The 21,069-nt window shown below is 51.6% G+C and overlaps 1 protein-coding gene across 10 annotated transcripts in view; it reads left to right on the plus strand.

The window, feature by feature from the left end:
* Positions 1 to 9,620: 9,620 nt before the first annotated feature.
* CLIP1 (CAP-Gly domain containing linker protein 1) overlaps positions 9,621 to 21,069 on the plus strand; it is a gene marked incomplete at both ends in the record, with an annotated part of 65,270 nt that continues 53,821 nt past the window's right edge. For all 10 annotated transcript variants that reach the window (XM_084253677.1, XM_084253678.1, XM_084253680.1 and 7 more), the window contains 2 exons: positions 9,621 to 9,705; positions 10,970 to 11,526. In XM_084253677.1, the coding sequence (XP_084109803.1) occupies positions 9,621 to 9,705; positions 10,970 to 11,526 (642 nt within the window). The remainder of the gene's footprint in view (positions 9,706 to 10,969; positions 11,527 to 21,069) is intronic.

Here is a 21,069-nt window from a genome sequence, read left to right on the forward strand (position 1 = left end):
GGAGCTATCCTTGCCCATGGTCGGGACTGCCTTGCCCTGGTGCCTGTTGCTCTTTTTTTTAGCTGTGTCGGGTCGTGAGAATATCTAAACACCTAGTCTCTGAGGGGCAGTACCTATCACTTTTTTTTTTTTTAAGATTGATTTATTCATGCATACAAGAACCAGGGTACAGGCCAGATGTGCGGGAGGGTGAGAGGACCCACCAGAGACAGAGCAGGGAACAGAACAGGCAGACTGACGAAATACACTGCTGAGGGGAACAGTGGACAAGACAGGAGGGGTCCGCCCCGCCATGTGGGACCCTCGCGGGCGGCCGGGATCGAACCCACGCTGCAGAGGCTGCAGACAGCCTCACAGCACTGCACTCAACCGCCTGCGCCACCGGGGAGGCTCAGTACCTATCATTTTCTTAAGAATTGTGATGTTTAAACCAACCAAACTTCAAAAGCCCCATGTTGCTGTATGCTGGGTACAGGCCCTTGCTAAATGACCCCCCACCCCTCTTGTGTTTGAACAGATAGGGCGCCCTTCCAAGTTTGAGCTAAATTGACATTTTGTGGCCAAATTGTTTTGTTACTGCTTTTTTCTTCCACAAGGCTTGACCGTATCAGAGACTCTGCATCCCAGTTTTGAAGTAGGCACAGATCTTTCTAAAACAGTGTCCTGTGTGTTCCCTGTTCCCCAGCCTCTGTGATGGCCACACGTCCCTTTTCTCTTAAAAAAAAAAAAAAAATGACCTTTAGTCCTAAAACATTTCCTTTCTTTGAGACTGGGGGCCTTTTATGGGTCCTCTAAGTACATGTCCTTTCAAATGCGCCATCCTGTACACAGCGGTGACACTGCAGATTTGACGTGAATCTTGCCCTGCCTGAGATCAGCTTACGTTAGAAAAGAGTCTCTGCTTTCAGCATCTGTTCTCTGCAGGGGGGCTAGGGCTGAGTATTGGACTTCAGGACTCTTGGCCCTTCAGCAAGCTCTCCTTGATGGAAGGGGATTTAAGGAGATGGAGTCTCTACAGCTGAGGGTGTTGTCGGAGGGGGAGCCATGCAGGAGCCTCGTGAAGGGACACTGGTGGCGCAGCGCCCCCTCTGTGCTTTGCACAAGGACTGGATGGCCCTGGCCTCACCCCCAAGCTGGGACTCCTTGCTGGAGCTGCAGTTTTTTGTTTGTTTTTGCCTTTAGGAGTTGTTAACTAACCCCCCCCCTTTTTTTTTTTTTACTACAAGTGTTTACCTGGGTGTTTTGAAAATTCACACCATTTTGGAGTGGGTTTCTGGTGACTGTATTAGAGTGCAGGCAGTGAGTGTGTGCTGTTTGAGAAGCTGTCTGTAGGCTTGAATGGCATCCCCAGCTCTGAATATTTGTTTAGGGCGGAAGACTGACTTATGTCACTTCCGGTTCAAACAGCAGTCAGTGAGAGGCTCTTTCCGAGGAAAAGTGGGACCCTCAGCTTCTCAGAACTAGTAACCGCTGTCCTCTGTGGAGCGCCCCTGCTTTGGCAGTGTGCTCCTGCACACTGGCGGCCTCGTGTCTGTCACCCCAGGCCAGTGGGCCCCAAAGTCCCGTCAGGGCAGGGTGCCCTGTGTTATTAGGTGGAGAACAGGCTGCTCTTTGGGATCCTGACTTTGAGCAAAGCTGCGTTCGCAGGAAATTCAAAGCGAACTTCTTCTTTTTGGAAACAACAGTGTGGCTGGGTCTTCTGACTTGCTGTAGTGGCAGGAGGACACGGAGCAGGATTTCTGTGATCCCGGCAGACGGGGTAAGGAGAAGTCCTAGAGACCTCGGTGGCTTTTTCAGGCTTGTGTTGGGATTTTACTGGGTATACAGCAGGCAGGGGGCTGGCAGGCCTCCCAGTCCCCAGCAAGTCTTCACTTTATCTGGGCTCTTCGGGGTTCCCTCGTGGCCTTGCTGCTCTGCGCGTCCCCTTGATGCCGCCCTTATAAGCCCAGCCTTAGCCCAGGTGTACCCACTTACGCTTGCCCACACCCTACTGCAGGTGTCCACCATCAGGCATGCATTCAGGACCGCAGGGATCTATCATCCGTCCTAATGCGGGAGGGCAGAAAAGCCTGATACTTTTTACTTACCATACACTTGCCCTGTTAAGTTTATTTAGATCAGATCTCAGAGTGAAATCACAAGCTGGGATATTACTCTAGTGGGACGTTTCTGTGTCTCTCAGGTCTGGCTTCTTCGTCTCTGCAAAGAAGCCTGTAGTTTACATAGAGAAACCACCACCCCTGTCCCACTGGTGTGGCTATTTGGCAACACAGCTTCCTGGTGTAGGCGGAAATGTAATTGTGTGGGGAGGAAGAGTCGAAGGCGCGTGTCCTGCTGCTGGGTCCTCTGGCCTGTGTTCCGGGCCAGGGGCGGGGCCTGGAAGTAGCTCTCGCCTGGCACTTCTCCCGTCTGAGCCTGGACCAGCAGAGGACTAGCGACTTCCAGTGTTCAGAAGTGAGTTACGTTCTAAAGAGAAACTTTTGTACAAATGGTTCTTAAAAAAATATATTAGAACAATGGTATTAGCCCCGTAGTGTACAATAGGATTCTGGGGTCAGAACATAGCATATAATGCCATACTGTTGTGTAGAAAGCAAGGTCATAAACTGAATGTGACTGGCTTTTAAAAATTAAAAAAATAAAATACACCAGAGGCAAGTTCTCTGCCTTATTACAATGATGCAGCCGCTTATAATTTCCCGCATTCTCCAGAGGGCCTGTGTGGCTTGGATACATTTTTGCTATGCTTAGTAGTTACTCCTCACATTCCATTTTTTTTTTTTTTTTCAAGCTAGAAATGAGCAAATGAAGTAGCGCGAGGGCCCCGGGGAGCCCCTTTTCTTGTTCCGCGCCAGTAGTGTGTCTTCACATCAAGGTGGCTTTTCATTTGGAGTGTGAGGCAGTGAAACCGATCCTGGTAAATTTCTTGGATTGATCTCTAAGGCTCTTGAGTCTCCTTTCAATTTCTTTTTCTAACTCAATTTCTTCAAAGAATCTTTTGCTATTAGCCAAGCTGAGCTTTTCCCTGCCTTAGTCAAACACTGCATTTCCTCCGCCCTCCTTTGTCACTTCTCTAAAATCTTTTTGAAAGGCCTGTCTGCCACCACCCGTGCCACGCTGTGCCACGCTGTCGCCTTTCCTTCAGCCCCCTCCAGCCCTGCCTTTTCCGGGAGCCTGTTTCCCTGCTCTACCCCACTCTGCCCTCCAAAGCGCCCCTGATCAGCACCTGGTTTAGGATTGCGCCTAAGCTGAATTGTATTCGTGGCTGTTTTTCATATTTTCGTGGGCCTTCTCCCCCCAAGTACATGATAAATTCTTTGAGCTGAGGTCTGTGTCTATATATTTTTCTGTCATCTGTAGCAGCTGCTGTACAACTTTTAAAAATACTAGTTACACCTCAATTGGTTTCTCTGTAGAGCTGCTGAAAAAAATCACGACTATTTTCCTCATTCATTTTACGTGGCAATTATTGATAAAGGTCTGCGGGAAACAGAGCAAGGACGAAAATAGCTCTCCCCTCAAGCATTTGTAGTTTGGACTCTGCACACACAGCTCGGTGTGCCCGGTGCTGGGGAGAAGATGCCCGGTCAGCATGCCTGGCAGTGGAAGGATGCGCACGGAGAAGGGTTTGTGGGGCGGGTGGTGCTTGGGTTTGCCCATGAGTCAGGTTGCAGCAGGTGAAGATGACTTGGAAAGGGCCCTCAGGGCCAGTGAGCCAGCTGGGCATGCACAGAGGAGTGACGGTGCCCAGGCCCCCTGATGGGGTCTGGGAAGGTGGTCAGTGGGTGACGCGAGTGTGGTGACTGAGGAGATGAGCCTCCCAACCCCTTCTCTGGCAGTGGCCCCTCATCTCTAGCATCAGAACTACCAGGAGGGCTTAGTCAGTAGGGTTGGGCAGGGCCTGTGATAATTTGCATTTCCGGCAAGTTCTTAGGTGATGGTGATGGTGATGCTGCTTCATTTTGAACCACTGATCTCGGGCAGCGGCTCATAGAACCGAGAAACGCCTGGCCCCATATACCCACCCACCCTGGTCCCGCAGGCTGTTAGCTCAAACTTCTTGCACCATCCAACCCTGATGCAAAGCCTTGACGGTGCCAATGGAGTCGCAGATACAGATCTTGCTGACTTGGCCTCCATATCTTCAGCTCTCTGAACTGGAGGCACATGCTTCTGGAAGCCCTTATGAAATGGGTAGAGATTTTAAAACTTTGAGACTCCAAATGTGAAGCAAAAATGAACATAGCACCTGTTCTTAAACTTTTTTCCTCAGCATCTCATTACGTTCTTAAACATTATGGAGATCCCCAAGGCTGATGTTTGTTTAGGTTTTTTTTTTAAGATTTATTTTTATTTATTTATCCATACAAGAACTGGGGTGTAGGCCAGAAGTGCAGTGGGGTGGGGGTGGGGGAGTGAGAGGATTCATCAGAGACCACCACCAGAGACAGAGTGGGGAGAAGAACAGGCAGATCTACTGAAACAAACTGCTGAGGAGGGCAGTGGGCGAGACAGGAGAGGTCTGCTGAGCCATGTGGGTCAGCTCTCTGGCTGGGGATTGAACTCCTGCCACAGTGGCTGGTGATAGCTTCATAGTGCTAAGACATTAACTCCTGCGCCACCAGGGAGGTCCTGTTTAGGTTTTTTTCTATTGCTATTCACCATATTAAAAATTAGAACTACACATACTTATTCATTAGAAATAATAAAACACTATTACATGTTACATAAAATTTTAACTATTTTCTAAAATAAAATATTTAATGAGAAGGTGGCATTTTTTTTTTTTTTTTTTGCACATCTTACTGATGTCTGGTATTAACGGAAGACTAGGTTACTAGAATGCAACTATTGCATCTAATCTGTAGTTACATAAAAATTCATTAGTCTGACTTGTTCCCTTATCCTTGAGTGATTTTGTAACATGCATTGTTGGTTGGAAAGTATTGATGTAGCCAATGACGAAAGCTTTTAAATAATGGCACATTTCATTGTACAGTATATTAAAAAAAAAAAAAAAAAACCCTTTCTTAACACCACCCATCACAACAGAAAGGTTCTAGGATCGGGAAGCCACCAGAGGATTTTGTTTTCCAAAATCCTTTCTCCTGAGAGCTTAAATTTTATCATTGTCAACAAATAGTAAATTTCGTTGAAGCACCTGCCTCCTTGTCCTGGTTTTCAAGAAGATGCCTGCCCATTACCTGTGTCTGCACAGCCGGGGACGGTCATTGATGCAGGTGTGCAGTGGGGACGACAGGGGCTCCCTGTGGGGTTACAAGAGTACTAAGAGGCGTGGATTCCGGGGTTAAAGTTTAACAAAATCAGGGTTTTACCTCATCGCGTTCTTGTCTGAAAGGGGCTTGCGCCCCCAGCTACAGGGAACACGGAGGAGGAGGGGCGGGATGGCTCCACTGCTTTCCGAGGGCACCTGCCGTTGGTGGCTTTTGCACCGCCAGTGCCAGTGCCAGCTCCAGCAGAGCGGAGCAAGGCAGAGACTGTCTTGATATCACTTCAGAGAGCTTTTGGACATCCTGCAACGGTTTCTGGGGCGCCCTTAGTGTGTGGAGGGTGAGGACGCGTGTGCATCCCTCTGCCTCCGAGGGCAGACCCTCTGCTCTGGGAGCTCAGCAACTCATAGGTCAGCCTGAGCTTACACACTGCAACTTTGTGTGCTTACAGTGAGAGAAACGTCAGGAGACCATGCCCTTGGGTGGTGGTTGGGAACCCGCGGTGGCGGGCAGCAGCAGCTCCCGCATCCTGATGCCAGTGCCCTGCAGACTCAGTGCCCTGCAGGCCCCGCGCCCCGGCCGGGGAGCAGCTGCCCGCTCATCACTGACACCAACACTTTCTTGCCAACTCCTTTTTTCTGGAACCCCCAGGCTATACTTCTTAGTTTGGCAAGATTTGGTGACCTTTTTTCATTTTGGTGTGTTTTTGTGTTTAAAAAACTTAAATTATACACAGGAAGTACGTGTGCGTATGAGTCTGCAGTTTCACAAGATGCCGCGGGAGGGCGCCCGTGCACACCCCAGCCTAAGAAATCCAACATTGCGTTTGTTGAGTTTCAGTGTTTTTTTTTTTTTTTAATTTAATTTTATTTATTTGTTTGTTTTGTTTTGTTTATTTATTTATACAAGCACTGGGTACAGTCAGAAGTGCGGGAGGGTGAGAGAATTCACCAGAGCCAGAGCGGGGAGCAGAGCAGGCAGAAGGACTGAAGTACACTGCTGAGGGGAGCAGCGGGCGGCAGGAGATGTCTGGGCGCCATGCGGGACCCTCCTCTGGTGGCCGGGGAGCAGCCGGGGATTGAACTGGCGCTACAGAGGCTGCGGGCAGCATCACAACCCAGCGCTCAACCGCTGCGCCACCGGGGAGGCCCGAGTTTCAGTGTTTTTATAACTGATGACAAAATAGGCGTTTTCCAGTTGTTAGATGTTAGGTCATTGTGTCTAGGTTGTCTTTATTTTAAAATATCCCTCTTAATTATTACATAGGACAGGTAATTTTGAACTTGACTGTTCGCCCTGTACTGCCAGGTTCCCCTGCGTGGCACAGGGTGAGAAAGCTTACTCAGAGCCCCAGTGCATTGGAGCAGTGAGAGGCCTAGAGGGGCTACACCAAGAAACTCCCCAAGGAGGGTGAATCTAGATGTAGCCCCATTACTAGGGCAGCTCGTGTTTAGAGTCAAGCGAGCGAAGATAAGAAGGCAACGAGCAAGAAGCAGCTGTCCCTGGGACATCTGGGAGGTCAGGGGAGGCCTCGGGGTTTTGCTCATCGAAGTCTAGTATCTATTGCTGTTTTCAGCACATGCTGCTTCAGCATGGGTAGATCCTCACACCAGGACTTTTGCCCTGCGAACTGCTTATCTTAAACTGTCCTGTCCCTACCCTGGGTGAAGGGCACAGAAAAGTCAAAGCTCGGACACAGAAAAATCCACGCTCCCGTAATCTGCTATGTGTCGAGCCCAGTGCTTTACTCCTTTACTCCCTGGACTCTCACTCTTCACTCTCACTCTCACTCTCTTCCTAGTCCAAGTGTGTGGTGGCCACGCCTCTCTCTGTCCCCAGTCCCCGCTCTGAACACTCTCTTCCCCTCCTTGGCTTGTCTGGCACTTGGCTGCCCTGGGCCCTCCCCCGGGCCAGGAGCCTGGTAGTGGGGCACGTTGTCAGTGCTTTAAACTTCTGCTTCTCCGGCCTCAGACCCACCCCCAGCTCCATTAGAGCCCCCCACCTGCAGCCCCACCCACAGCGCAAGCCCACTGACCTCAGTGTCTTCATTCCTTTATCTGCTTCCTCGCTGCTGTCAGCCTCTCCCCCACCCCGTCCCTCCAGCTCCCAGCTCCTGCCAGCAACAGTCCCTTTGTCACACACACCCCTTGGTCCCGCCCATGGCCAGAGCCTTTAAGCATCTCACGCTAACCACCTCCTCTTCTCAAAACAGCAGTACTGATCTCCCGGGGGGCCAGAAAGCGGACGCTGGGGCTCCGTCCCGGCCCACTGAGCCAGAACCTGCAGTTTAACAAGCTCCGGGGACGTTTGCACATCTGAGCACCCATGTCCTCACCGGGACACCCTCACCCCTTGTGCCCTCTCACCCTTTGACCTGGACCCCTTCCCACTATCACCCACCTTGTCCTCACTTCCCTCTTGACCCAACTCAGACTGCTGGTTATTTTTTTTTCTTTTAAGATTTATTTATGCAGACAAGAGCTGGGGTACAGGCCAGAGGTGCGGGGCGGAGGGGGTGAGAGGACTCTGACCAGAGGCAGAGTGGGGAACAGAACAGGCAGATGGACGAAATCCACTGCTGAGGGGAGCAGCGGGCGAGATAGGAGAGGTCTGCTGCGCCAAGTGGGTAGCTCCCTGGCCGGCCGGGGATCCAACTCATGCTGCAGAGCCTCACAGGGCCTCACAGGGCTGTGCTTAACAGCTCTTGCGCCAGCAGGGAGGCCCAGACTGCGTTTATTTTAATCACTCCTTTAAAACAGTCCTTGGAAACCTCCGTGGCTTCCCTTCTCCCCTCCGCTGTAATTGAACTGGCATCCTCTGACTAGGTGGACTTTGGAACCACACCTGTGTTTACACCTCTGCGGCTCCACAGAAGGCCGGCAGGTCACTAACAGACCAGGACATGCTGTGCCCATTGCCAGGTGCCCTCAGCCACTAAAGGATGGTGATGGCAGCTAATCCGTGTAGTGAGAGGCTCAGGTGGGATAAGGGGATATGCATGGAAATTATTTCTAAATTATAATCTCCTGTGTGTTATAGTCCTTACCTCTGGGCCAGGAGAGAAGAGTAGTTTGTCTTATTGCAGGTCCAAAACCCTTGATGCGGTGAACACAGGCATCAAACATTCAAGCGTGCTCGGCTTGTTGGTGAGGTAACGTCTTCCTCCTCTGTTCTGCGTGTTTGGCATCGATCACTTTCACCATGACATTCACTGACCTTGAAGCCTCCTGCAGAGATGTTGCTTCTTGGTGATTGTGTTTTGTGGGTCCTGTGACCAAGACTTTGCTCTTTTGTTTCACAGTGAATTGATTTTTTAGAGCAAGCCTGCCGTGTCATTTATTAATAATGCATGAAGAAGAAACTTTAAGTGGAAGGTTTAAAACACCAGCATTGATGGTCCTGCCCGTCATTGTTTTCCTGAGACCGAATGCCTTTTCCTCCTTCATCAGACTTGCTCAGGCTGCGTGCGCGTGCTCGGCGGGCGGGGAGAGGGCTGCGCTCCCTGGTCCCGGCTCTCCCCGCAGCCAAGAAGGCGAAGCGCAGTCATCTGAGAGTCCATCAGTGTTTTTTTCTCTTTGACTAAATGGTCCTGTTTTAGGTATTCTATCTAGAAATATTTTCCCATGGCCTAAAATCCCAAAGTATCCCGCCTCTCTGAAAGGCAATAGGACAAGGTGCTTTTTCTGTTTAAGCCCATAACTTGTAGATTCATACCTGGTCTCGAGCCAATCAGCTTACTGTATCTGTGTAGACAGAATAAAGGTGGTTTTCCTGCATCACTTCCCAGATACGGCTTTTTCTTAAAGAGTTTGACTCCTTCTCTGGTGTAACATATAATACACTTGGTTTTATATTGAGCATTGCATAATCATGTGGCTAACAAGTACACAATATAGGCTGGTGGGCAGAGAACTCAGGCCGTGTAGATGTGAATGAACTGAAAACTGAGAGCTCCCGTCTCTCCCTTAATTCCCGCGCACATTTCTCTGACTCCTTTCCTGCGGAGCGCGGCTTGGAGGGACTATCTGGTCTGGAATTGTGAGTGTCCAGAAAGGGCGCGTCCTGCCAGCCTTCCTCCTGTCTTTAGCGCAGTGGATCGCTTTTAGCTGCATGTCAACGACATCTTCATATGATGAAAACCCAGAGCCCTCGAGGCTCCGGGGTTCGCCGTGGGGCTGGTTTGTCGTCATGTGGAAGGAAGAGTTTGCACTTTGCCTTAGTGACTGTAGTTTCTGCATCCTTCTTCCTGTGGATTCTGAATCTCTTCATATATTTCTCTTTGCAGATTTCACCCAGAGACTGACTTCACGATAGAAACACCCACAGCTGTGTCAATGGTGGGGGACAGATAGTGGCGGCCGGCGAAGGACACACCCGCGGCCCCAGACGATGAGCATGCTCAAGCCCAGCGGGCTCAAGGCCCCCTCCAAGATCCTCAAGCCCGGGGGCTCGGCCTTGAAGGCCCCCACCACTGGTACCTGCTTTTCCTTATAGCAATAAATTCGTGTCCTTTACGAAGACTTTGCATTTGAAATTTTAAAAAATCTTACAAATATCATATTCTTGAAACTATTTGAAAAGGTTTTCATCAAAAGATGTGGAGTTTTAGATCTTGAAGTCATCCGTGAAGAGTTTGGTTTGTCTGACTGAGTTGATTTGGTCTAAGATGCTAAAATTGTCATGTTCAGTAACATCAGGGTTCGATCCTTGCCAGGTTTAGGTACTTGTCTTTCCCCCCACGTGTCTTCCTGAATTCTCCAGGACCTTTCTCCTCGGGCCTTAGGGGTATGGAGAAAACAGACTAGTCGGGCTTAAAGGGATGATTGACCTAGAGCAGGCAGCCCTGCGGCTCAAGCCTGGCGCGGGAGGGCAAGCACCCCACTGTACAGATGAACCCACGCTCCCTGTGCCTTCCCCGCCGCCCCCATTTCAGTTTACACCCCCTGCATCTTCTGTGAGTGAGCTGGGGGGAGGGTGTCTGGTGCTTGCTTTCGGCTCCCTCTGTGCTGTTTGCGCACAGCTGGCTCTGTTAGCCCCCCCTCCAGGTGGCCAGGCGTTTCCTGACAGGAGCGAGTCAGCACGGGCTTTCTCAGGTTCTTCCTGAAGTCACTCCCTGGCCTACCCGACAGCAGGGAGCTTTGAGGGTTTTGGTGTTTGCTGCTCCTTTTTACCCGTGCCCAGAGCACCAGCCTGGCCCAGGGCAGGAGCACAGTAAATACTTGTTGATGGAGTGACCGCCCCCCGTGACTTACACGTTACATGTCAGGACACAGCCGGTGCCGATCAGAGACACCCCGAGACATCGTAGAGGGGAGGAAAGCTTTACTGAGAGACGCTGTGAAGAAAGGGCTTTGTGACCTTGGGGCAGGCGGGCAGAAAAGGCACCCCTTAATCTCCTTCCCGCCCCTCCTTCCTCTTAAGACCCCTTCAGATACCAGCCTGGCCTCGGAGCCTTCCCTGTTTCTCTCATTCCTGATTTAGATTTGTCTTTCTCATCGGCCGTTTTCACGTGCACCCCTTCGAACATGAAGTCCTCGAGTCAGGGCATCAGCGAGCAGTTTGACTTGGTGTGGCAATGGATGAAGTGCTTTTTTTTACCACTTTGTTCACAAAAGAGAGAGAAACAGAGCATCTCTAGAAGGCCGCTTTTCATTTCCTCGAGTTCCTGCTCCTCTGGGGAAGGCGGTGTCTGCTTGGGTAGGAGACCCATCTTTTCCGACCCCCTGCTCTGTGTTCAGTTGCAGCTCCAGCAGAGAAAACCGTGTCCAGTGAGAAAGCGTCGGGCACTCCAGCCTCTGAGACACAAGAGGAATTTGTGGATGACTTCCGAGTTGGGGAGCGAGTTTGGGTGAACGGCAATAAACCTGGATTTATCCAGTTTCTTGGAGAAACCCAGTTTGCACCAGGCCAGTGGGCTGGGATTGTCTTAGACGAGCCCATTGGCAAGAATGATGGCTCGGTGGCCGGAGTTCGGTACTTCCAATGCGAACCTTTAAAGGGCATATTCACCCGGCCCTCCAAGCTAACCAGGAAGGTGCAAGCCGAAGATGAAGCCAACGGCCTGCAGATGCCCCTCGCGGCCAGAGGGACTTCGCCTCTGCCCGCTCCCAGCGCCTCCCCGGCCACTCCCGCGAGCACGCCCCACAAACCCGTCCAGCCAGCCCCGAAGGAGCCTCCAGCTCCCACGCAGATGAGCAACCTGACAAAAACCGCCAGCGAGTCCATCTCCAACCTCTCCGAGGCCGGCTCAATCAAGAAGGGAGAGCGAGAGCTCAAAATCGGAGACAGGGTGTTGGTGAGTCCAGAAGCCTCGCGGCTGGCAGGCAGGGCTGAGATCGTCAGCGGCCGGGGGCTGAGCCTGGCACACAGTTTAGGGCCTGTACAGGAGGAACCCAGTCCTCTGTGGGGCGAGAACCCACTTTCCTAGTTTAGTCTGTGTGAGCACAGGGCCGACTGCAGACCCGCCATGCCTGCCAACGTGGGCTTGCATGGCCCACGCTAGTTCAGCTACAGTCAAGCCCAAAGAATATTGAACTTTCAACTTATAAATATGAGGGTAATTTTCCTTGCCAAAGCAGCCTTTAGCTGTGTTTAAAGAAGTATCTTTAAAAAAAAAAAAAAGGTAGTATCTTGTTCTATGGGTTTTTTTTAAAAAGATTTATTTATTTATTTATTAAGATTTATTTATTTATGCATACAAGAACCGGGGTACAGGCCAGATGTGCGGGAGGGTGAGAGGATTCACCAGAGACAGAGTGGGGAACAGAACAGGCAGACTGACTGAAATACACTGCTGAGGGGAGCAGCGGGGAGACAGGAGAGGTCTGCTGCGCCCTGTGGGCTGCTCTGTGGTCGGCAGGGATCGAACTGGCACTGCAGAGGCTGCAGACAGCGTCACAGTGCTGTGCTTAACTGCTGTGGACCAGCACAGCAGTAGACAATGAGGCCACCTCAGGGTTGAGAGAAGCGTGCAGGGTGGTCAGGGCGTCGGTGAAAGAAATGACAAACAGACCCACTTCAAGAGTCAAAATCTGAGGGTAATTTTCTTTGAGTTTGTGACCAATATGTATATGTTTTCCAAAAGCACAGGGACAAAGAATATCAATGAAATCAGCTTGCTCATTGGCTCAGTCTATCACCATCAGGGAGGTGATCTACATAACAAGCAATGACTTTTATAGAAGAAAGAAGGAAGTTTAGAAAGACAATAAGGGATTAAAGTTTGTAGTTCTAAAAAGACAGGATAAGATTTTTAGCATTCTTGTAGTGGTTCCTGGTGGTCGTTATCTTTTGATAAGCTTCTGTCTTTTCAGGGAACTTCTGCTGTACTTCCTCTGCTTCAGGGTGTTATGCTGTTCTCCCCCTGCGGGACCTAGGGACCATGGTGAAAGCCATTCCTAAAGGTCACTGAAGGGGGAGGTGCAGCAGGTATGTAGGGTTTTGCTGTTCTCCCCCTGCGCGCTGGTTGCCCAGCCGGACCTAGGGACGGTTAGCCCTAAAGGTCACTGCAGGGGGAGGTGCAGCACTTAACCACCTACGCCACCAAGGAGGCCCAAGCTTTATTTATTTATGCATGTAAGAACTGGGGTATAGGCCAGATGTGTGGGGGTGAGAAGACTCACCAGAGACAGAGTGAGGAGTAGAACAGGTGGATCTACTGAAACACACTGCTGAGGGGAGCAGCGGGGAGACAGGAGAGGTCTGCTGCTCCATGTGGGTTGCTCTCTGGCTGGCTGGCGATTGAACTCGTGCTGCAGTGGCTGGTGATACCTTGACAGCACTGTCTTTAACCCCTGTGCCACCAGGGACGCCCTTGTTCTGGTTTTTAAGTTTTTGTTAAGGCGAGCGTGTGGGTCTCTGAAGCCCTGGCCCATGCCCTGCCCTTCTCGGGATGTGCCGCCTGATGTGTTTCAGAATTTCCGTGCCTTATAAATGATCACATTTGGGAAGATGCTGTTGCTTCTGTCTTACTGATGGCAGCAACATCGCCCGTCAGGTCTGCGCTGTGTGTCCAGGGACGGCTGGTCTGACACAGTGATCTGGGCTCTGGTTTTAACCGTGAGGCATGTGGCATGGTGCTGAAAACCCAGGCCCAGGCCTCTCTCTGCCTTTGTGACCTCAGCAGGTCATTTGACTTCTTGGCTGCCTCAACTGTAGCGTGAGGTCAGGCCCCATAGCACTGCTGTGAGGATTGCACGACACGGTGCCGGGTCTCATGGTGTGTGGTGCCACAGGTGGCGTGAGCTCAGGGCGTGACCCTGTGCTTCTGAATCACGTGCAGTGATGGCAGCCAGTGCTGCTTCAAGCAAATAATGAAAGAGACAAGGGAAAAATAAATCGGCGTACATATAATTCCAGTGCCCGGGACATAGTAAACAAGAAATGGCAGCTGTTTTTGTCATTGGTGAGATGTGAGGGTTACGGTGGATCCGAAGGTGAGCAGGAGTGTCCAGGCAGAAGAAAGTGGTGGTGGTGAGAGGGAGTGCCCTGGCCCTGGCCCTGGCTCTGGTTCTAGTTCTGGCTCTGGCAGGGGGAGGGGCAGACTCCCAGAGGAGGGACGGCGTTGGCGTGGCCGGAAGTTGGATGCTGAGGGAGAGGGCGCGCTGGGTGGTGCTGCCCGGGGTGGGCTCGGGGGGATGTCGCTTGGGTTATAAAGGACAGTCTAGGAGCTTCCTCTGGACTGGAAGTGACCTTGGCCGGTAACCCGGATGGAGATGGGGCAGAGCTCGGGTTTCAGTGATGGCACAGCCCCTGCGGGGACGGGAAATCGAAACATCTGATTAGCAATTCTGCTACTTCAAAAAGAATTTCGTTAATTATCAAAATCCTAATGGAACTGTATCTGCTCAATGATTGTTACTAAGGATTGATCTAGAACTTGCCGAGCTCCCCAGAGTGCCCGGGTGGCTCCTGGCTTGTCGGCAGGTGCAGGGCGCAGGGCTCTCCTGCCTTCTCACAGCTCCTGCCTGAACTTGAGCAGACGGCTCTCCTGTTAGGGGTGATGGCTCGGAAGGTGACCCTGCTAACGCCCAGTCCTGAGTGTCCCCCGCTGCTGGCCCTCGGCAGTGTGGATGAGAAGCGTGGTGGGCCACGCCGCTGCTGCGCACGCAGCCCCTCACCGGCCTCCCGCCTTGGTGTGGGGATCAGCCCACTTGTCCTCGAGCATCGCCTGGATCCCACTGTGGGAGCTGCTGTGGCGTGTGCTGTGCCACTGCTGTTTGGGCTGAGGTCAGGCTCCTGACGCCCAGACCAGGGCCCTGGGGTGACAAATCACACTGAGCGCTTTTGACGTGATCTTGCTGCCTTCTGGGGGCTGTTTGACATTCCCAGGATATGACATCAGGCTCTTGAGAGACTTGACTGCCCCAGCTCCGCGGGGCTGTCTCGTGGCTGGGCCTGTGTGTTCTCGGCCCATGACCATATATGAGAGGGAGACTTTGCAGCCTCTCACCGTTGCCCTGAGCTGCTCCCGGGGCTCTCCCACGGAGGCTCTCACTGTGAGAGGAGAAACAGTCTTCCTGAGGATAAAAAACATCTTTATTCAGAGGACCATGTAGCTTGTGCTTGGGCCTTCACAGCTGCATTTCCCCCAGGGACACCTTTTTGGTGTTTGTCTTCATTTGCACAACATCCTCTCCGTGAGGTTCTTCTACAACATGTCTGTTTAGAAAACACATCTCACAGTTTACTTTGGCTGATTCTGGGCATTTCTATGCTGGTAAATACCGCTGTTCATTTACAATAATAAGCTGGTGTTTGGCATCGCATGGCCAGGCCACATGTAATCATATTTAGCTTGCTCCCATTTTTCTGAGTCAGATCATATATAAACATTTAAAATTGTAAAAGATGCTGCCAAACTGTAATCTAAAAAGCCTTTATTTATGTTCCCCCAGTGTACAATTATACTCTTTCTAATCTTTTTTTTTTTTTTTTTTTTTTTTTAAGGATTTATCTACCTATGCATACAAGAGCTGGGGTATAGGCCAGAGGTGCAGGGGGGTGAGAGGATTCACCAGAGACAGAGTGGGGAGCAGAACAGGCAGATTGACAAAATGCACTGCTGAGGGAGCAGTGGGGAGACAGGAGAGGTCTGCTGCGCCATGTGGGTTGCTCCCTGGCCGGCTGGGGATCGAACCTGTGCTGCAGAGACTGCGGATAGCCTCATAGTGCTGTGCTCAACCCCTTGTGCCACCAGGGAGGCCCTCATTTGTTTTTTTCCCCCCTATTTTTTGCAGTCCCCTTGATGACGAACCCCCAGACCTTTGAGTCTGGTTGGGACATATGTGCATTCTGTCTCTGCTCACCACCTCCCTGGGAATTCCTTGGGTTCTTATGGGTGGGCTTGTGCTCTGGGAAGCTCTTCTGACTCGGCCCATCCCTGGATTGCTGATACAGGGGCTCTCAGCAGAAGGGTCAGGCATGCTGTGTGGTCCAGAGGCGAGGAGGCAGGTGCTCACACTGTTCAAAGTTTTTAGAGACCTTGGCATCTTTTCATCTTTACCAGCAGGAGAGGGTTCCTGAGCCTGCCTCGTGCCTTTGCTGTGGAACCTCCCGCATAACCTTGAAATAGCAGATACACCCCAAGGTGAAGTTTGCAATGAGGGTTGCTGCAGATGTTGATTTTAGTTTTGAGCTTTTTCACTTTCAATTTCCAGAAGCCTTAACCTCACTCAGCATAGCCTTGAAGGATTGTCTGGGAGGGAAAGGCGGAGTTGGCTGCATCTGGCTGCTTCCCTGGCTGGCTCACAGCCAGTCCTGCAGTCGTGCTGCTCTGCTCCTGCTTTCTGCAGTGAGAGCGCAGAAGCAGCGTGTGCTTTCCCCATACACTTCTGGGACGTGGGAGTCTCGAAGCTGTCCACCTGCCCGTCAAGTTTCATGTCTTTGGCCTCACGGTCCATCCTCCTCCTGGTCCTGTTGACCAGAACAGCTGGGATCAGCCAGTACCCCCGTGGCTGCCGGTCCAGATAACTGTCCGCGCTGGCTCCCGCCCCTCCATGCTGGCCTTCACGCAGCTGCGCCCGTGTCGAGCCATACCTGCGCCCTGCCTGCTGGCGCTGTGGACTGGCTTTCACAGTGTTTGAAGAATTCTCTGCAGACTCAGTGCACAAACCTACCCCAGCATCTTAACCTGAAGGCGCCTAGCGGCTTCTGTCCAGCCCGAGGACTCTGTGGGCTCCTGGGCTGGGGAGCGTCCTGCCCAGGCCATGGCCAGGCCTGAGCCTAAGGTTGGAATGCTATTGCCAGAGCACGTGCAGCCCGAGCTCCGCTTTTGGGGCTCTTGAGGCATAATTATAAAAATGCCTTGGGCCTGAGATTCTCGGTTGCTTATGATTTTTTTTTTTATAGAGGCATGCTTTATTTATTTGTTTGCTGGTTTGTTTGTTTGTTTTTGTTTATACATGCACTGGGTACAGTCAGAAGTGCGGGAGGGTGAGAGAATTCACCAGAGCCAGAGCGGGGAGCAGAGCAGGCAGAAGGACCGAAGTACACTGCTGAGGGGAGCAGCGGGCGGCAGGAGAGGTCTGCACGCCATGTGGGACCCTCCTCGGGTGGCCGGGGAGCAGCCGGGGATCGAACCGGCGCCGCAGAGGCCGCGGGCAGCTTCGCAACCCAGCGCTCAACCGTTGCGCCACCGGGGAGGCCCATCGGTTGCTTATGATTTTATACAAATTAGAAAAGTGAACTTTACAAAACTCATTTTGCTCAGGTGGGCTTCCCTGGTGGTGCAAGGGGTAAGTCAGCACTATGAAGCTACCCGCAGTCACTGCAGCACGAGTGCGATCCCCGGCCAGGGAGGTGACCCACATGGCGCAGCAGACCTCTCCTGTCTCCCTACTGCTCCCCTCAGCAGTGTTCAGTAGATCCACCAGTTCTGCTTCCCACTCTGTCTCTGGTGAGTTCTCTCACACCCCTGACCCCACCTCTGGCCTGGACCCCCAGCTCTTCTATGTATAAATAAGTAAATAAATATTTTAAAAAAAGCAATAGGGCCGCCCTGATGGTGCAAGGGGTTAAGGTGCAGCACTATGAAGCTATCTGCAGCCACTGCAGCACAAGTTTGATCCCTGGCCAGGGAGGAAGCTGACCCACAGGGCACAGCAGACCTCTCCTGTCTCCCCGCTGTTCCCCTCAGCAGTGTATTTCAGTCGATCCTCCTGTTCTCCTCACTCTGTCTCTGGTGAATCTCACCCTCCCAACCCCTGCACCTCTGGCCTACACCCCAGCTCTTGTATGCATAAATAAATAAAATATTTTTAAAAAGATTGATTTATGCATACAAGAGCTGGGGTACAGGCCAGAGATGCTGGAGGTGAGAGGATTCACCAGGGACAAAGCAGGTAACAGAACAGGCAGATCTACTGAAATACACTGCTGAGGGGAGCAGCGGGCAAGACAGGAAAGGTCTGCGCCATGTGGGTTGCTCCCTGGCCAGCCGGCGATTGAACTCGTGCTGCAGAGGCTTTGGATTGCTTAGTAGTGCGGTGCTTAACCCCTTGCGCCACCAGGGAGACCCAAAATAAATACCTTTTTTTTTTTAAAAAGTCAGCATTTATGCCCACTCTTGAGATAACCAGTTGACCCCCACACCTCTCCCCCGCTTCTTGGTGTTCTTGAGGTCCCGGCTCCTGTAGGAGCTTATGTGCCTTTCAGAAGGAAGATTAATTTCAGGAGTTAAAGTTAAGCATAACTTTTTCATCTGTAGCCTGCTTGTTGTAAGGAGGTGAGAGTTGATAAGAGACCGCTACACAACCTCTGATCTCACTGCATTAATTTTTTAGGAGGTCTGCTTGCCATCACGAGTTACAGTTAGAGACTGGCCCATTTATTCAGGCTCGAAAAAGCACAGTGGCCGTGGCGGCTGTTTAACACCCTCTGGCTCATTCAGCAAGAACAGGAGGGCCGGGTGCGGCTCCGGGTACTGTGGCGTCGGCACAGCCAGACTAACTCAGGGTTCTATGGTCCTGCAAGTTGCATCAAAATAAAACCTGAGGGCCTCCCCAGTGGCGCAGCGGTTGAGCGCTCGGTTGCGAAGCTGCCCGCGGCCTCTGCCGCGCCGGTTCGATCCCCGGCTGCTCCCCGGCCACCAGAGGAGGGTCCCACATGGCGCACAGACCTCTCCTGCCGCCCGCTGCTCCCCTCAGCAGTGTCCTTCGGTCCTTCTGCCTGCTCTGCTCCCCGCTCTGGCTCTGGTGAATTCTCTCACCCTCCCGCGCTTCTTACTGTACCCAGTGCATGTATAAACAAAAAACAAACAAACAAATAAATAAAAAACATGCCTCTATTAAAAAAAAATAAATAAACCCTGAATTCTCCACAGGACCTGGGGGTCCCACGTGGCCTGGACGCTGCCCATCCTGTGACCTCACCCTGCCTTTTTCGCTCCACTGGAGCGACTCTGGCCTCCCTACCATCTCCTCAGCACCCCAGCCTCATCCCCACCTAGGACTTGCTGTTTCTTCTGCTTGGAATGTTCCATCCCCAAGTCTTCTCACAGCCAGTTCCTGTTGTCACGCAAGTCTTGGTGCAGAGGTCACCTCCTCAGGCCATTTCCTGCCCTCCGCCCCCAACCCTCATAGCACCACAGCATCACCCTCCACACTATTAGACGTGATCTTGCCATGTCCTTACTTGCGCATTGCCCTTCTTCCCTGACCAGAAAGTCTGGGCCCTTCTCCCCCTTCACTGTTGCAGCCCCGGCGTGTGGGCAGCGCCTGACATGGAGCAGGTGCTCCTGGGCACCGCTGAGGGCGCAGGGGCTGTGAGTGCAGGTGCCATGTTGTTCCCTGGAGGGCGCGGGTGAACTGTGAAGTATGACAAGAGGTACTGTGAGGACCAGCAGGTGAAGACTGGGGTGTGGGGATCCCCTCTCTGAGAGAGTTGCCAAGGCTGGGTTGGCTTGCTAGTTGAGGAAATAGAAAATGCCTGTGTTTCACAGGTGAGTAAGTTTGAAGTCAGGGCTAAATGTGTATTGGGTAAATACCAGTTAACCTTTACAAGCAGCTGCTTAGCATAGAATATGGCAGGTAAGAAGCCACCTCACAGGGTTCCTGGGGTCAGCCCCTCCTACCACTCACTGGGCGTTTTACAGCTTTATAGGTCAAGGCACAGAGAGATTTAGAAGCTTGTTTGGGACTTGATAATGGACCTAGGGACAGTTCAGAGAGGGCTGGATGTCTCCCCTTCCCATCAGTCCACCCATTCATTAGCCCAGCAAATTTGCCTTGTTCTGACTCGCTGTAAGAGCTCGCAAGGAGGGCCTCCCCTGGTGGCGCAGCAGTTGAGCACTGGGCTGTGAGGTTGCCCACAGCCTCTGCAGCGCTGGTTCAATCCCCGGCCCTCGGTGAGGGTCCCACATGGTGTGCGGACCTCTCCTGCCACGCCCACTGCTCCCCTCAGCAGTGTATTTCTTCGTTAGTCTGCCTGTTCTGTTCCCTGCTCTGGCTCTGGTGAATTCTCTCAACCTCCCGTGCTTCTGACTGTACCCAGTGCTTGTATAAATAAGTCTTAAAAAAAAAAAAAAAGCTCTCAAGGAAGTGTTTGCTCTGTCCCCCAGCACTCTGCAGAGCCCCTTACAATGCTGGTCACCCTTTGCTGAGACCGTGTGTCTGGGTCTCTCCTCATCAATGTCCTGTTTGTCTCTATGCCCCGAATGCCCAGGCCCTCTGGTATGTGTTGAATGAATGAATGGGAACAGAAAACCTGAGCTTTGTTAGCACATGAAAATAGTGACTAGGTTTTCCTGTTGTTGAGTTTCTAGTTTAAGCTAATTTTGTTCCCAGTGGTGACCTCTCATTTGGACTTAAAGCGAGCACAGTTTTAGGAGGTGCACGCTACCGCCATGTCTGAGTTCACTGGAGATTACTCTGTCTCAAAGTTGAAGGCTGCGCCCTTTACTAATCCTGAAATCTGCCCCTCAAACATAATTTGAACACTGAATTTCATTTAATGTAAATGCAAGTCCTAGAAGATGCTGGAGTCTCCTGGGCACATGAGAAATAAAACTAACTTCGAAAAACATGTTGAAATGTTTAGGGAAAAAATTGCAGAATGACTAAGTAGGAAAGTGTTGGAGCAATTTTAGGACTTCATGTGACTTTTTGTCTGGGTGTTTTGAACAATTATGATGATGAACTTGGATGGAGGTGGGAGCTTGCTGTCTGTTAGGAGAGTCAAAGGTTCCAAGTTTGGTGGGATTAAAAAGTCAGGAAACTACCCATCCATCTCAAACCCCCTGGCTTGGTGTTAGCTCCACCCCCTCCCCCCAGGGCAAATGGGTATTGTATTACCTGCATTTAGGCAAATAGTTGCTCCTCTGCTGTTTGTGGTTCCCCCCTCTTCTTTTTTTAAATCCTCCAATCTGGGCCTCCCCTGTGGCCTAGGGGTTAAGTCCCAGCACTGTCACCACTGCGTCCTGATTTCCATCCCGGCCAAGGCGCTGACCCACATGGTGCAGCAGACCTCTCCTGTCTCCCCGCTGCTCCCCTCAGCAGTGTATTTCTGTACCTCTGTCTGTTCGCCACTCTGTCTCTGGCGAATCCTCTCACCCCCGCCCCCTGCACCTGGCCTATACCCCAGTTCTTGTATGCATAAATAAATAAATCTTAAAAAAAAAAGAAGCAAGACCTAAAAATAAGCCTAGTGTTAGTCTTAAGAAACTAGGACGGGAAGAAAATAAACCAAAGGAAAATTGGAAAAAAGGAACTAGTAAGGGTGGAAAGTGAATGAAGTAAAACAGAACTTCAGACACAAACTAAAGGGGGAACCTACCAGCTGTTCCCCCCAGTGGGAGCGAGCCACCTGCCCAGGGTGACCGAAACGAGCACAGTCCCTTAGC

Source organism: Talpa europaea, assembly GCF_964194135.1.
Source record: "Talpa europaea genome assembly, chromosome: 14".
Taxonomy (NCBI): Eukaryota; Metazoa; Chordata; class Mammalia; order Eulipotyphla; family Talpidae; genus Talpa; species Talpa europaea.